This window comes from Leptonotus elevatus, chromosome 2 (genome assembly GCF_054856555.1).
Source record: "Leptonotus elevatus isolate MCC_2025b chromosome 2, RoL_Lele_1.0, whole genome shotgun sequence".
NCBI classification, from domain to species: Eukaryota; Metazoa; Chordata; class Actinopteri; order Syngnathiformes; family Syngnathidae; genus Leptonotus; species Leptonotus elevatus.
The window spans coordinates 3,606,677-3,622,554 of record NC_141240.1 but is presented as its reverse complement, the minus strand read 5'-3'; the positions used below and the strand labels follow the sequence as shown (position 1 = coordinate 3,622,554).

Sequence of the window (15,878 nt, the reverse complement as noted above, 5' to 3'; positions counted from 1 at the left end):
TCACTGAAGCCACCTCGTTTTTACTGCCAAGTTTGGTGAGGTAAACAACAAAAATGCTTTGGTGAGGTAAATAACAAAAATGCTTACACGGCCCCCAAAAAGTCTGTATAAGATGCAAAGTTACACTAAGACTATAAAATGCTCATGGATCACTACAGCGGCAGCCGGAGTGGAAATGACTGCCAAGTGAATGGGACGGCCAGTTCGACGCCACGGTTCATGAACACTGAAGCAATACTGGAGTCAGCGCGCCACGGATAGACGAAGTTAAATACGACAATAATCTTACAGAAATACTTGTAATATTGTCATTTAGTTAGCAGCTTAATTGTGTGACTGTGTCTTTTAGTCAGAAGTTATTTTGCACGACCGGCAAATCTCCTGTTAGTGTATTTTGCCGTGAACAGTCGGAATGACAAATTCTTGACCTGCCGTGAATACCATGATTGCTTATAGACATTTACAAGCGCATATGAGTAACAGTGCACATGTGCACGTGCAGTCCATTGCGCCGTCGTGACGGCCGTTCCGTCCAGTCAAACACACATCACCGGGAGTTAGCTTAACGCTGCGTTATCTTAGCGTTAGCACCGCAAAGTCACGTTAGCGTAACAAAATAGAAGCTTATTCCACTCACCTTAATGCTCGATGGTGAATTGCCGGTCACAAACACGGTAGGGTCACGGCAAAAAACAAACAAACAACCGCCATTGCCTGTGTTTTAATAACCATACCACATTGAAATTGTTTACCTGCTTAGTGTCTAACCCTAAATATTTGTAAAAGGAGAGAGGATTAATATTAAAAAGTACCATTCAATTATTCACAAAAACACTTGTGTTTTTATTTACCGGTATAACAATTATCAGCAGCACTTTATAGTTACATAATGATGCCAAAGCTAAAGCCTCTATCTACCTACAAAACAAACAAAAAAAGCTTAACTCATACAGACCCCGTGTATTCACAAAAACAATTAAGCCAAATCAAGTAATAAGCTGCTTTTAAAATGGATGGATGAAAGTATATTTGAAGTTATTGTAATCCACTCTAATAAGCAGAGTTTAACTATAGACACTGCGCTTAGGTATAAGAACATAAAATGTCTCTCCAGCGTGTCCTGGTTGTCCCCGGGGCCCCTGCTGGTGGGACATGCCCGGAACATCTCTCCAGGGAGGCATCCAGGTGGCATCTGAACCAGATCCCGAGCCACCTCAACTGGCTCCTCTCAATGCGGAGGAGCAGCGTCTTGTATTGACGCTACTAATTATATATTTTTTGTCCTCCCGGTACTATTGGTGAAGATGATATGAATGCTAAGGATAGCCTGGAGTGCCTGGCTTGTGTCTAGCTAACATGTTGCTGATTCCACTGGTCCTATATGCAAGGGAAATTTTGAACATGTTCAAAATTAGATTGCAACAAGAAAAACAGTTTGAGAGTATAAAGAGGATTTGAGAGTGTGGCAAGTGACTTTACAACATTTTGCAACCCTTAAGGAAGCCGAAACTTTGCTGTCTTTAGCCTTAATTTTTTAAAGATAAAAAAAAACTCATTCAAACCCAATACTTTGTCTTTCACTCCCAAAAACGTATTTAAACGTTTTTATGTTTGTTTTTTTATGCAAGAGCATACAGAAGGCTTTGATGCAGCTTCTGACATGAAGAGGTGGCTTAAACCAATGGTAATTATTACAAAAAACGGCCAGCGGGTGGCAGCAGAGTATAAGAGATCAGCCAGGGCCATGTTGCAACAAGCTCTTTTCCCCAGTGTTTTCAACAGGAATGTGAATAATGAAACTTAGCTGTATTCTAATGCTAATTGCTGCAAAACTGAAACTGATACAAATATACTTTTTCCCTGATGAAAGAATAGTTTCAATGTTTCTTTATGTCAACAATGATGGATGAACACAATATACAATAATTTTATCTGATTGTAGAATACAATGTGGTTCTTCATATAAACATTAGAAGACAAGAGGGTTGTTGGTGAAACCTTTATAATAATAATAATAAAAATAAAAATAATAAAAGACCCTGTGCGGGTCTTTTTCTAGATCTAACCCTTGAAATATACACTATATTGTGATTTTTCCCCCCTCAGCCATATCCCCCCATCCTATTGCTATTTGTTGCTGTTTAATAAAACTATTGGAAGCGCAACTGTGGCTCTGTTTGTCCTTGACTTCCTATCCACTGTGGATTGCAATTCGTTCGAAATAAAGGTGCTCATCTTGGCTGATCAAAAAGACAGAGAAATGCTGACACCATTCATACTCACAGGAGAAATACTGCCATGGCTGGTACGTTTGCCCGAAGTCCACTGACCTTTCCAGAACCCACAGGTCTGGACGCGGAGAGTTCGCAAACTTGATGAGAACATAGGCCACATGGAAGAGCTGTGCAAACACACACACACACATAAAAAACACATCATCCTCAAAGCAACAAGTTTGCTAACAGGCTGCAGATTATCGTTGCTGCTAAAATGTCATTGAGCAGATCATGTGACCTAAGAAGCAATACGCATACCGTTAAAAGAAACATTTCATTTCTTAGTCATGTCAACTGGTTCTCCAAATTTTGTCCCTTGGTCAAACTAGTCTCTGGGACTTATTTTTTTCTAACTTTCCAGGGAGGCAGTGGAGTGAATTTTCGCTGTTCGTGTTGTGGACCCCTAAAATCAATTTTGACCAGGATACACAATCTTGCAAAAATTGACTTTCTGAGCATGTTGAACTTGAGGCCAAAACAAAGCAAGGTAATCAATAAGTGTTTTGTTATCATCCACTCATTATTATTCCATCAGGCCAGTAACACTCAAGTGTTATGATACAAAAATACTAGGTAAGTATATAATTTTAAGACTGAAATTTGTTCTGCTAAACCTCATTCACAATGACCAATCAGGTTTCTTACATGGAGGAAATAAGTTTAGACAGTTGCTCTACTTTTTGTTGCATACCTCGAAAATACCTTTGATAAAAGTTTAGATTTTTTGGGGGAAGAGGTTTTTTTAATGCTTTGGTGACTCCTTGATAAATTGAGTTAAAACATATAATGAAACAAATTGCATTTCGAAGATGGTGTCCATCCTAAAATGTGTTCAGCAAGGATACCCCATATCGGTTTTACTGGTAAACAAAATGAACAGGGAGAGTAGCCTTTTCTTCGAATCTGGCTCTCGTCACCTTGAATTCCGAAAACGTTGCGTGCTTATTCCCTATCTCCATGCAGCTCAAGGAAGCATTCTTTTGGTTTTGCTTGATAGCTAGTTGTGCTGGCATTGCAAATCATGCACTTAGGATGCTGACTTCCATCACGCAACTCAACGCTATATTTATAGAGCACTTTAAAATAATCATTGCTGTTTTCTTAAAGATGGAACCCAGGGGCAGCAGATACAATGAAAACAGCAGAAGCCCCAGAATTGAACCCTGTAGAACACCACACATTCTGTTATACATGTGAATTTATATTGCCCATATTCGTCCAACCATTTTTGCTTGACATTGTTAGCATGAAGGAATTATAATAAAGAAATCACAGTCACAAGTAGACAACTGAGTGCACAAAATTCCCTGCAGCAGAGATAGGCCGAGAAATGTAGCGTGATCACCTGCAGCCAATGATGGTCAAGGGGGGCGTATCATCACAAATTATTTATGGAGGATGTGTGTCTTGGCTTCTGCCAAAACTCTGAGATTGATTCGATTGAACCCAGGTTAAGAACCACTGCTCTAGAGGTATTAGCTATTAAGGCCTTGTTATACTTCTGCGTCAAGCTATGGCGGAGGCGTTACGGCGGAGCCCCGCTCGTGTGTTTGCCTTCATACTTGTGCACGATACACATCACAATACACATCAGGTTCTGCTGCAGTTTCCCTCCAAGTAAGGGTGTCGCTACGGCTGCTATTGGCTAGAACGCCACACAGTGTTGATTCCTCTGCATTTTATGGCCAATTTTCGTTTCCGGACCAAGAAACAAAGCCGAGAGGAGAGTTGGCTCATCACCATAGCAATTATTTATTGCCAATTTGCAGCAGTTAATGTTGTCTGTAACTCGCCAAAACACAACAGCCCCGTGCTTAGCGAACACAGTTTTGTTTTGTTTTTCCTCAACACATACATACACATCTACACAATCTCACACAAACGTGATCTCCCAGGTGGGAAGTGGGTTCGCGCCGCCTGAGCTTACACAGTTGCCTTCACGGAAACTATCCGGGGGGAGAGAGAGATGGAGAAAAAGCTGAGTACGCCATCAAACGGACCAATCACGAGCGATCTTACGACCTGCCATCTACGGCATACAAGAATTGGAGACGTGTGCGCAGCCACGAGCTACGCGGCACTTCAATTTAACGACTGGCGTCGATCACGTGGTGTACGCCGGTCATTAACACAAGTACAAACCAGGCTTTAGGGTCCGACTGATTAATCGGCCGCCGATTATAATAGGCCGATTATTGCCCTTCAAACACCGGCCAAAAAAATCGGCCAATTGGGTGAGATGGCAGATTATTTTTCCCTTAAAACTGTCATGTTTGGGTTCTGTTTTTCCTTGTGTGTCTCCCTTGGTCTTGTTAAGTGTAATCCTGCCTTTCCTCGTGTCAACCAATCAGTGCCCTCAGCCACTTGTGTCTTGCCCCAGGTGTGTCTTGTTGTGTCATTAGCGTGTGGGAGGGGATGCGAGTGTTTAGAACGCCAACATTAACGACGCTGATGTGTGAAACCCGGAAGTTGGAAGTCCGTGGCATTTACCCAATTCAAATGCTAACGGGAAGTTAGCATCGACTTCGGGAGTGTTTTCCCCTCAAATTACAAATATTCACACACAATTACATTCAAAGCAGAGAATCTTAATAGCGAAAGTTTGTGGCACGTAAGTGACACCAATTTAAAAGGAATTGGGTTGGGGGGAGATAATTGTATGCATTAAATATATATTTTTTAAATAATCATCAGATTAATCGGTAATCAGTATTTGTTTTTGTCAAAAATCGGTATCGCCCTAAAAAAATGCATATCGGTCAGGCCCTATTAGCTATTAAAGTAAGATTAGATAAGAATATACAGGGGTATATATTGTTTAAAATATTGAAAATATCAATGCATGGCAACGATACATGCTTCCTTTTTAGCCCAAAACCTCATTGTCTACAAAACTATATAAATATTTTGAACACCTTTTCACAACAATCTTGCCTAATGGTGAATTATGATGAATGTGAAACACTTCAATGGGAAACACACACTGGTCTAAAAGGAACAGGCTTTAAAACAGATTGCAATGTACGAGTGGTGTGGATGGATGAAGCAGCTGATGCACAAGGTCAGGGATGGACAACTGCGGTCCACACTCTGAGTGTTTCAGGGGTGCAAATAAGCAGTGGAGACGCGCATGCGTACTAAAAATAGTCATGTTCGGTTGCCATAGTGCACATTTGCCTTCCAAGAATATTGCAACTCAGTTACTGTGGGCAGGCAACCCAGTTGAAAAGTCAAAGTCAGTCAGCAGGATAAATAATGGATAAGTTGGTTCTACTCTGTTGTATTGTTGTTTATTTGAATGACAGTATCTTTGTCATCTTTGAGTAATAATTGTTTGTTTTTTAAACATCTTTACAACTGTGAAACAAATGGTAAAACCATTAATCAATTCTAGCCTCAACAATTATTTTTAAATAGCACTCTAAACTTTACAAAAACTTAATGCAATAAAAATCTAACAGAATGTAAAGAATTACAGTTTTGCGCATCATGATTAATTTATTGTGCAGCTCCTTCTGGTGTGTGTCCCTTGGCCACCAGATGACACTATAATACAGACACATGAAACTACCTGAAGGAGAGTGTCGCAACTGCTCAGTAAGATACAGTAATAGTCATTTTTGGCAGGATAAATAATATATCCTTGTGAATGCAGAGTGGCCTGATGACCTGGGACCACTGTGCCATTGTCTCGGGCCACTACTTACGTTGAGATGTTGGGTTAGGGTTAGGGCCAAAAGTGCCTTTTCCGTCTTGGGCAATCACAAACAGTATGTTGTGATGATAAATTTTTTGAGACCAATTGCGATACTGATACTTAAATCTTCAGTACTCACCAATACCGATACCAAGTGCCGATACCATTATTACTTATGATACATACAATCTACAAAAGAACAATGATAGATAAAAAAATTTAAAAAGGTAACATATACATCCCAACTATAGCAAATTTTCTTAAAATTGCATGAAATTAATGGCAATTATATTTTTTCAATTTGCTCATAAAAGTCATTTTGCATTAAGCACACAATAAAATGTTTTTTTTTTTAAATCGATAAATAAGATGAAACAAATAATCCAGTAGCCGGGAAAAAATGTCGTAATCACAATATGTGGTTGTACAACTTATTTTAAGAAATACAGTGAAGTGCAAAGAAATCAATTCAATACAATACGTCTTCAAGTAATTTAGTAATAGGGGTGTGCCCAAAAATCGATTCACATAAGAATCACGATTTTCATTTAGTACGATTCAGAATCGATTTTAAATGTCCCAAAATCGATTTTATTTTATTTTATACTGTTTTGCCTTTGTCTGTGTGTGCCTTTATTTGGAGCGCTGTTCATGTTGTATCCGGTTTGGCCACTGAGGGGCAGTGTGGTTCCACGCGGTCTAATACACTGTTAAGTTGTAACTACATTAGAGAGTAGAAGGAAAAAGTCACGATCAAGTTATTCCAATAAATGTTTTTTTTTTCAGCGTGGAGCCGATCTTTTGAGTGATAAAAGTGCCGCGAGTAGCGCGCTAATTAGCATTAGCGAGTCAGCATTACAATACCTTGCACATCTATAGATTGAAGCAAAAATCATTGTCAATCAAATCATTGTAAATCAAAAATCGTTCTTAATCAAAAATCGGAATCGAATCGAATCACAGACCCAAAAATCGGAATCGAATCGAACTGTGAGACATTTAAAGATTCCCACCCCTATTTAGTAATATCTTCCCAATTAAGAATTCATCAAGCTGTTTAGTGTGTGATGTTTATTTATTTATTTAGTCATTTAATGTATTTTTAATTTGGGCAGTTTTGGTCCTCCATCGTAAACGGCACTGTTCTATTTTTAGCACCGCAGCTCGATGACATTAACAAGGCAATTAAGCATAAGGCAAAGTTACATGAGCTATAAACATACATAACACACATTGAACCACAGATATAGGTGAAATAACTCACAACAAGAGTACTTATTCTCAGTAACGCACGTCGAAATGGCGCTGCCGGAAGTAATGAAATGAACAAGTGTTACCTAACCTCATAAGGACACATTCAGGTAACAAATGAAACTTAACAAAACATTCGTTCCCCCCAGACAGTTCCTCACCGAAAAATGGCGGGGCCCGATACCAGCATTGATATCCGTCGCGAGTACTGATACCATGAATGTGGCCTGGTATTGGTACTCGCCCATCCCTAAAAAAAAATGCCTATCTTCAAATGCAACAAAAGCATAAGTGAAATGGAAACAGTGAAAGAGAAATACTTAGAACTTTGGAGCCTGGTGACGAAGTAGTGTCTGACAACACCCTGGGCTATGGAACGTACAATAAGATCAGAAGCGTTGAAGCATAACGGTGAGTGGTGTTTTTAATAATTTTATATGTACGACAAACTATTCCTTCGGTAAAGTTGGCCAAAGTGTCCAATGAGATTTCTGCACATGCACTTAAAAAAAAAATTAAATTTTATTTTAATTCCTTGTCTAACGACCACCAATCCAGTCGGTGAGAGAGCTAACCCAATATAAAGGATGCCACCTTGCGCTGTGTGAGTGCACGTTCCTAAAACTTTGCTCCTCCGAGCCTTAAAAGCCACCGACTTGGCAGCCTGAGCACCAAAGCATTGTTTCAAAGCCTAAGTAGATGGTGCTAGGACGGCCCAGGAGCAGTCACAGTTACGTGAATACCGAACCAAACCCACACATCAAAATAACAGTATAGAAAGTAGAGGGTTGCATCATGGCACAATGGACATTTTTATATAACGCTATGAATCATATCATAATAACGCACAGCACTACATTGAAACAGAAAGGTCCTTCCTGTGCCTTTCGTGCACGACGTCAAAGTGAGGTGAGATTGCTCGCCTGTTCTGATCATGCTTCTAAAACAAATATCTTATTGTAAGTTAGAAATGAGAGAGTTAATAGGTGTGAAACGTTTATACAGTATAGCCTAAATAAATTGAAAATTAATTTGAGTAATTTCTCCAATACTGTTAGGAAAAGTGGAAATAAAATGTTATACTAATAGAAATATGGCTGCATCTTTTAGTCATGGATACAGTAATTTAATAATAATTCATAAAATTTATTTAAAATTTAAAAGATACAGTGTACTGTAAAAAGCGAGTGTGATATTGATTTGTGTTGAGGTCATTTTTCTGCCACTAGTTGGCATAATTGCATTTGTAAGTGTATGTAAATCACTGCCTTTTTCTTTTCATATTAATCTTTAACATAAAGTAACTTGGGAAATGCTACAGATTTAGTCAAATACAACTTGACCCCAGTCTCCACAAATATTTGCAATATTATTAAATGTATTACTGCTAAAATTTGACATGGGCGTGTCTGCTGCGTTGTGACTGGGATTCCCTAGTACAAGCTTTACAAGTAAGGGGTGGTCGTTAATCGCGCGTAAAAAAATGTTGTTGCATTAAAAGAACTTTAAATTGACTCAAAATTAATGCACTCATTTTGACACCCTGATTTATAATACAATACAACAGAGTAACAACCAACAGAGTAACTGGATCATAAATAATGTATGTGTGTGTGGGTTTTTTTCCTACACTGTCAATTTAAAATACTGTCCTGTTTTTTTTAATAAAGGCATGGAAATAAAAAATTTTTTTAAATCCAATTCCTCGATTATCAACAAAATAATCAACAGATTAATCGCTAACTAAAATCATTGTTACTGACAGCCATAACGTGCCGTATTACTATACCTGATATCAGTGTAGTAGAGGGGCAAACATTACACAGAGTATATTGTTGTAGATCTACTTGAGAGAGAAAAGTCACATCGAAGTCCCACCCCCTCCATTGCTCCTTTGTGTGTCTCGTCTTATCTCCACGGTTACTTCAGGCAACAGGAATGTGCTGCCACCAAGGAATGTCCACAAGCCACAATCATTAAAACCAGCAACGGGCTGTTATCTCGCGCGCGCGCGCGCGCACACACACGCGCGCACACACACACACACACACACACACACACACACACACACACACACACACACACACACACACACACACACACACACACACACACACACACACACACACGTGCACGCACAGAGACAGAGAGAAGACTTCCACCTGTAATAAAACATTCCACGTTGGAAAGCAGCTTGGACTCATCATCATTACTTGCTGTTGGAAATACAGGGTTGGCCATAAGTTTCCACACATAGAAAAATTTATAATGTATACAGTATTATATATTTTTAGGTTATAGATACTCTAAATGTCATAGATATGCAAACACTATGTAAGGAAACGTATGTCCCACCCTGTAATGCAAATATGGGAGACAAATGGGCATAGCACAGTTGGATAATACAGAACATTGATTGGGGGAAATAAAATAAGTAGACTGGTGGACAAAAGGTAGAAACAATTTGTTTACTCTGAAGTCACGTTTAATCTTGAGAGATTTCATGTCTAATCTGGAAATGTTTATGAATGAAATGCGTACATCTCTTCCGTTATATTGTCATATTTTTATTGTTTAATTAAACCTTTGTTTCAGGTTAACCCGCAAAAAAACAGCTCCTCAATATTACCAAGCTGCTCCTCAAATGACGCCATTGATGAACAAATATGCTCCTTAAAAAAACAACTAAAATGTAGTTAGTAAGTAGTTAGAAACAGGTGGGCCACTACCAGGGCACAGCTAGGATGAGGTTGGAGCTGCAATATAGGGACAGATGGGGAGAGCACGTATAAAATGAATCCAGGGTGGAATCTTGGATGAATATGTCATCCCACATTCACTCCTCAAATCAAGTCAACACGAAAGCTCACTGTGAATACCGCTTGGAAGAGAGTGGCACATTCCAGATGTGCAAATGAAAGAGGGAAAAGTGTGTAATTACAAGGTCAATGTTCCCATAAACACTACCTTCATCTTCCAGGTGTGCATGTTCACGCTCAACATGCTAGAACGTGACAACAAACACGTTTGTCTTCTTCCAACCTACGCTCGTCTTCCTTGCCCACACAAGTTTGTTTTACTATCTTTGTGGGGCCATCTCATTGACATCATGCATATCCTAGCCCCTTGCCCTAACCCCAACCATCAAAAATGATTGCCTACCCCCATTCCTTACCCTAACCTCAACCATAACCCAATTCAAACCTAAACTCTAAAGCCAAGTTTTGATCCTCAAAAGAGGTCTAAACTTGTGGGGCCCAGCAAAATGGCCCCAAAAGGACGGGTGGGCCCCACAACTCTGTGAAATCCCAAAATATTGGTCCCACCATGTAACAAAAGTTAGGCCACACACACACACACACACACACACACACGCACCCCCCCCCCCCACACACACCCACACACAAATGGGGGTGATTCAAACGATTGTGGAAATATTGACTTGGATGGCCACATTTTCAGACATTCTTCAACATCCCTGTCTTTCATCGATGTTGTTATAGGTGTCAGATTCACATTCAGTTTGGATCCTGAAGGAATTCATCCTTGTCAAAACAGGGAACTTCGAAGGATGCCAGTCTGCGAGTGTGTGTGTGCGTGCGCGTGTACACAAGGAGACACCATTGAGCCAACGTTGGGAAAAGCGGAGGAGGAGCAGCAGGAGCATCAAAAGGAATGGAGATAAGAACCTTTCCAGTCAAGCAAAGTGAGACTGCTGCTGCTTTTTCTCAGCGCCAAAGAGGAAGCGATAGCAGGAGAGGGAGGAGTCACACCTGCAAACTTCACTCTGATGTTGTCATGTTGGGATTTCTGTCAGCACATTTTTCCAAAACAACTGGCACTCATAGCCAGGGCTGGACTGGCCATCTGGCATACAGGGCAGATGCCCGGTGGGCCGGCAACTTTTGGGGCCGATGCAGTGCTTTTTAATGACTATTTTCCTCCACATTTACCCCAAGAGACTGGCCCACAATTTAGAGGGGCTAGTCCATTAATCCATTTTGAATATAGACAGCAAAGTGAACCAAAATAAGTCAATATCAGTGAAAGAACTATGTGTCAAGCGAGGTGATTAGGAGTCGGGCCGGGCCGGCGGGCTTAAGTCAAATTACTTTGGAGAAAAAATTCCAACGTCTCCCTAATTCCCACAGTGGAACTTCTAAAGCGGAACACCACAGGGGTAGTACAACAAGGCCACAAACATACAGCCTGTGGGCCGTATTAGGCCGGCAAAGGGATTTAATCCGGCCCGCGAGATATAATTACAAAGTTAAAAAAAAAACATTGCACCAATTAATCAGGCGGCCAAAATCAAAACATGAATTTGTAATTCCACAAGCAATCCTCAGATGAGCAATGCAATTTGTATACGGAATTGACCTGGATGTAATTATTTTACACACAACTTAAAGTTACGGGTTGTTGAAAAAGAAAAGAAGAAGAGAAAAAATGTATATATATATATATATATATATATATATATACTCTTTTATGTGAAGTAGTTTTAGATTAGATAGAAATGTTCAATATTATCTGCTGACAAAAAAAGGTAAAGTATGTATGTATAGTCAACTAAAATGTGACTAAATAAAAACGGGATGAGGTTGACTAACTATGATAAAAACAACAAACAAGTGTGATTTAAATTGGACTAACTCTGAGACTAAATTTAAAAATGGCTGATAAAATTAAGACTAATACCATGATTTCACCGGTCTGGCCCATTGGTAATATATTTTCCTCCAGACTGATCCTGCTCCCCATTGCCTCATTAAAATGTTCAGCTGCTAACAAATTCCACACACATTCCAGACCAGGAGGAGGAGGAAGACTAGGATGATAAGACAAAGAGCAGATAACCCATGACTCATTGTGTATTATGACGAAAGCTTGCTGCACTACATTCAGGAATATAAATCGTAGATACGTATTATTCATATTACAGTACTGTGTATTTGAATTGCCATTTAAAAATCCATTCATTAAATTTACATTTGAGTATTTGAGGTCATTGTACCTAAGGAAAAACAAATCTAAAGGAAAAATGTTCAACTTTTTATGACAAAATGTCTTGAATGCCAAAATTTCCAACATGTTTTCTGAAGATGCTAACTACATTTGTTTTTTTTAACTATAGGATGTTTCTCCTTTTGCTGACTATGCTTTTAATAGCTTTTAACTATGCTTCATGTCTTCAGAATTCTTTTTTGGGGTTATTTTACAAATGGTCCATCTTTTTCACTTGGGCTGTCTACCGTTAATGCCACTGGACGTGGACAGAGCTTTATTATGTTGTTGCAATACAGCCATTTTCCATTCACGAAATAGCATAGAGCAAAATAAAAGGCTTCATGTCTGAGACACGTTTGAATTTGTGAAAGTGTCGAAACTATTGCGTTTCTTATTTATTTATTATGATTGTTTAAAGACATACGTGTTGGGTTTAATGAGGGGAGAGGGTTGATATCCCAAGTAATGGATGTAATAATCGATAAGATCATCGATTCCAAAAAGATTTGTTTGTGACAGCCCGAGTCTCTACTAGTATTTTTCTTGAAATGTCAAAATAAAAGCAAAAATTAATATCTGTTGTTTACCTCTAATTTCTACGTGTTTTTTTTAAATACCAATTTAAACCGTTCCAACTCTAAGCTGTTTTGCTTACTGTATGCCTACCACGTTTTTTTCTAAATTTTAAATAAAAGTCAAAATTTAAAAAAAAATCCATTTTCTACACTTTTTGACTGGTTCAAACCATTCCAACTTACTTAACAGCTTATGTCTACCATTTTTATTTTATTTTTTTGGCATCATTTCAAATAAAAGCCAAAAATGTACCCCCCCCCCTTCTAATTTCTACACTTTTTGACCAATTCAAACTGATCCTACTTTAAATTGTTCGGATAATCACTAACACTAAAGGTGTTTCAAAATTTAAAAATAAAAGCCAAAGTCCAAAGTTATAGATTTTTAGGTTATTTTACCTCTTGGTCCTCTTAATTAATTTTTTTTGTGTAATTCAAACCGCTCCCACTTAAAACTGCTCATCTTATTTATAGTGCCCCCCCCCCCCAAAAAAATCTAAATAAGCCAAAACAATTATTTTGTTCCCCCCCTCTAATTTCTATTTCCAGACTGATTCAAACCGTTCATCTTGTCCCTAAATGAAAATTTAGACATATTCACCTCCAGTTTCTGCATATTGACAGATTCAAACCATTCCAACTTCAACATGTTCAGCTCATTCATGGTCAGTGTATAGGATTCTACATCATTCAACATGATTCTATGATTGTTCAGCCTCCTCACGACATTTCTCCTGAAATTGCATTGTCTAGTTGCATTCTCTAAAATTGAAGTGGTAAAGAAAACATTTTTGTAATGTGCAAAAATCAATTGAGTCGCCACTCCAAGTGGAGGCAGGATACATGCGGCTGAAGGCCTGCAAGTTGCCCATCCCTTGATTAAATAGAATGTTACGAGAAAAAAAAAGTTAAAATGTTAGGCGGAAAAGTTTCAATGGTATAAGGAGAAAAAAAAGGTTGATGTTGCAAGGAAATCATCCCAGAGCTACATGTAGAAAGTTGCAACATTACGACAGATATTATCATGTTAGGTGGATTGAGACATAATAATACAGTAAGTGTTTATTGCGATGTGCAAATTTCACATGAAATAAAAAAAAAATGTTACATCCCTACAGTTCCTCAGTTTAAATGGCCTTGACCTGTCCCAATTTACAAGTCACTCTAGACTTAAGCTAATATTGTTTAGTGTGTATTCATGTCAATAAGGGTTCTAAATTTACTTTTTCCATCACCAGCCAATACAGCTGTTGACTTTCTTAAGGTAGCAGCCAATCACAATTTTCAGCAAGCATTTTTTTTACTTTAGCACCGCTGTTTATCTACCTCTCTCACACTATCTCTGTTTGTTTTTCGTGATGATTGCCCTCTAGACTTTAGCATATAGCAATGTGCATATTAAGCATCATTATGTAGCATTATGGAACAGTATTTATTGGAAATGTATATGTCACTGCCATGAAATGACAGAGAACAAAACATAGCGTAGAGCAGGGTTGTTTTTCAGCATGCGAGCTATTTATAAAATGACCAAGTCAAAATGATCTATCGAAAATAAAAACAAATCTATTCATAAATATACTGAGAATTCTTTATGTACATTATGGTGGTGTATTGGTTACACCACTAGGGGCACTACGGAGAAGGGTATCTAGATAGAGATAGAGCAGGCTTCTCCAACCGGTCGCTCGCGGCGTAGTTTGAGTAGTTCGCGGACAGATTTTGAATCTGAAAGTTTCCGACATGTCAAGGAAGCTGAAAACATACTCAACGTAACACGCTGCCTACGCTAAGGTTAACTTCAAAATAAAGTTTATCAAATAATACACCGACAGCAATGCAAATAGCCTTAGTAGACTTTTACTTTAAAGTTGGCGTGATGGCTAACTTGGCTTTAATTTTTTTGATGTTTAGGATTTCTTTATCGTAGTTTTTATTGACATTATATAGTTGCGACAAACATCAACACAACACTATACTGAACTCATATTCAATCGCTAATTTAGAAAATTAGGACGCTAAGAAACCGCTAGTTAATTACACAATCATTTGTATGGTATAGCACAAATCTCTGGTGTTAGTGGCTAGCAGCTAACTGTTAGCATTAACAACGAGTGCCTTGCTGGTAACAATAAATTAGTTTGACAGCTAGTACCTGCCTTGCTTTCTTAACTTCTTTTTCAATATTCTGGACCAAGACTACTTTGTAATTCACTCTCCACGTTTAAAGGAAGGGAATGTGCCTTAAATTGCACGTTGAGGTCTTTTCATTATATATAAAAAAAAAAGATAAATAGAACATTGGCTTCATGTACAGTATTTTACAAAACACTTTTGCCCATTGGAGGAAAAAAAAAGATTCAACTCAAAATGTCAAACATAGCCGTTTAGATTTTAGGAACACAATTTTTTTGCCATTAATACCTTGCTATTTTACGCATGGATCATGTATAAAATAAGAATATATCTGCCTCATATTGCACTTAAAGTTGTGTTCCTAAATCCTTAACGACCATATTAGACATTTTGAGTTGATTTTTATTTTAAAATGGGCAAAAGAGTTTTACAAAATAAATTAAGACAAAGTACTATTTATAATTTTTTCTTTTTTGCTGATCCGAAAAACGATCCATAATTCAAATCTGTGATCTGATCCGAACCGTGACTTTTGTGATCTGTTGCTTGCCGCCGTGTGTCGAGGAAGCAGCCAACCAGGAACAAGCTTCAAACCAGCCCACCAAAAAAACGTTTGTTTCTTTGAACAGTAAGTGACACACTGCTAACACTGAGCACCATGTTTATTGTTGGCAAGGAACTCAAACAACGACGCAATGGTGCGATAAAGGACGCCGTCACGCCACTATTATGCCAACTCAACCATAAGGCAAAACCAAAACTCAAAAAGTAACAGTAAGATTGGGAATGTTTCCATTGCTGCTTTACTAATAACTTCAAGTGTTGGTATTAGCAATTAGACCTTGAATTCATTGTAAAATTGTATTTCTACAATGCTTAATGAGTAACTTAAATAGAACTTCAATTGCAACTAGAGCTGCAGGCAGCTATAAA

At 38.4% G+C, this 15,878-nt stretch overlaps 1 protein-coding gene across 2 annotated transcripts in view; it reads right to left on the bottom strand.

Annotated features, from left to right (window-relative positions):
- lama5 (laminin, alpha 5) overlaps window positions 1-15,878 on the bottom strand; it is a 166,193-nt gene that overhangs the window by 120,018 nt on the left and 30,297 nt on the right. For both annotated transcript variants that reach the window (XM_086067181.1, XM_086067182.1), the window contains exon 4: window positions 2,284-2,401. In XM_086067181.1, the coding sequence (XP_085923307.1) occupies window positions 2,284-2,401 (118 nt within the window). The remainder of the gene's footprint in view (window positions 1-2,283; window positions 2,402-15,878) is intronic.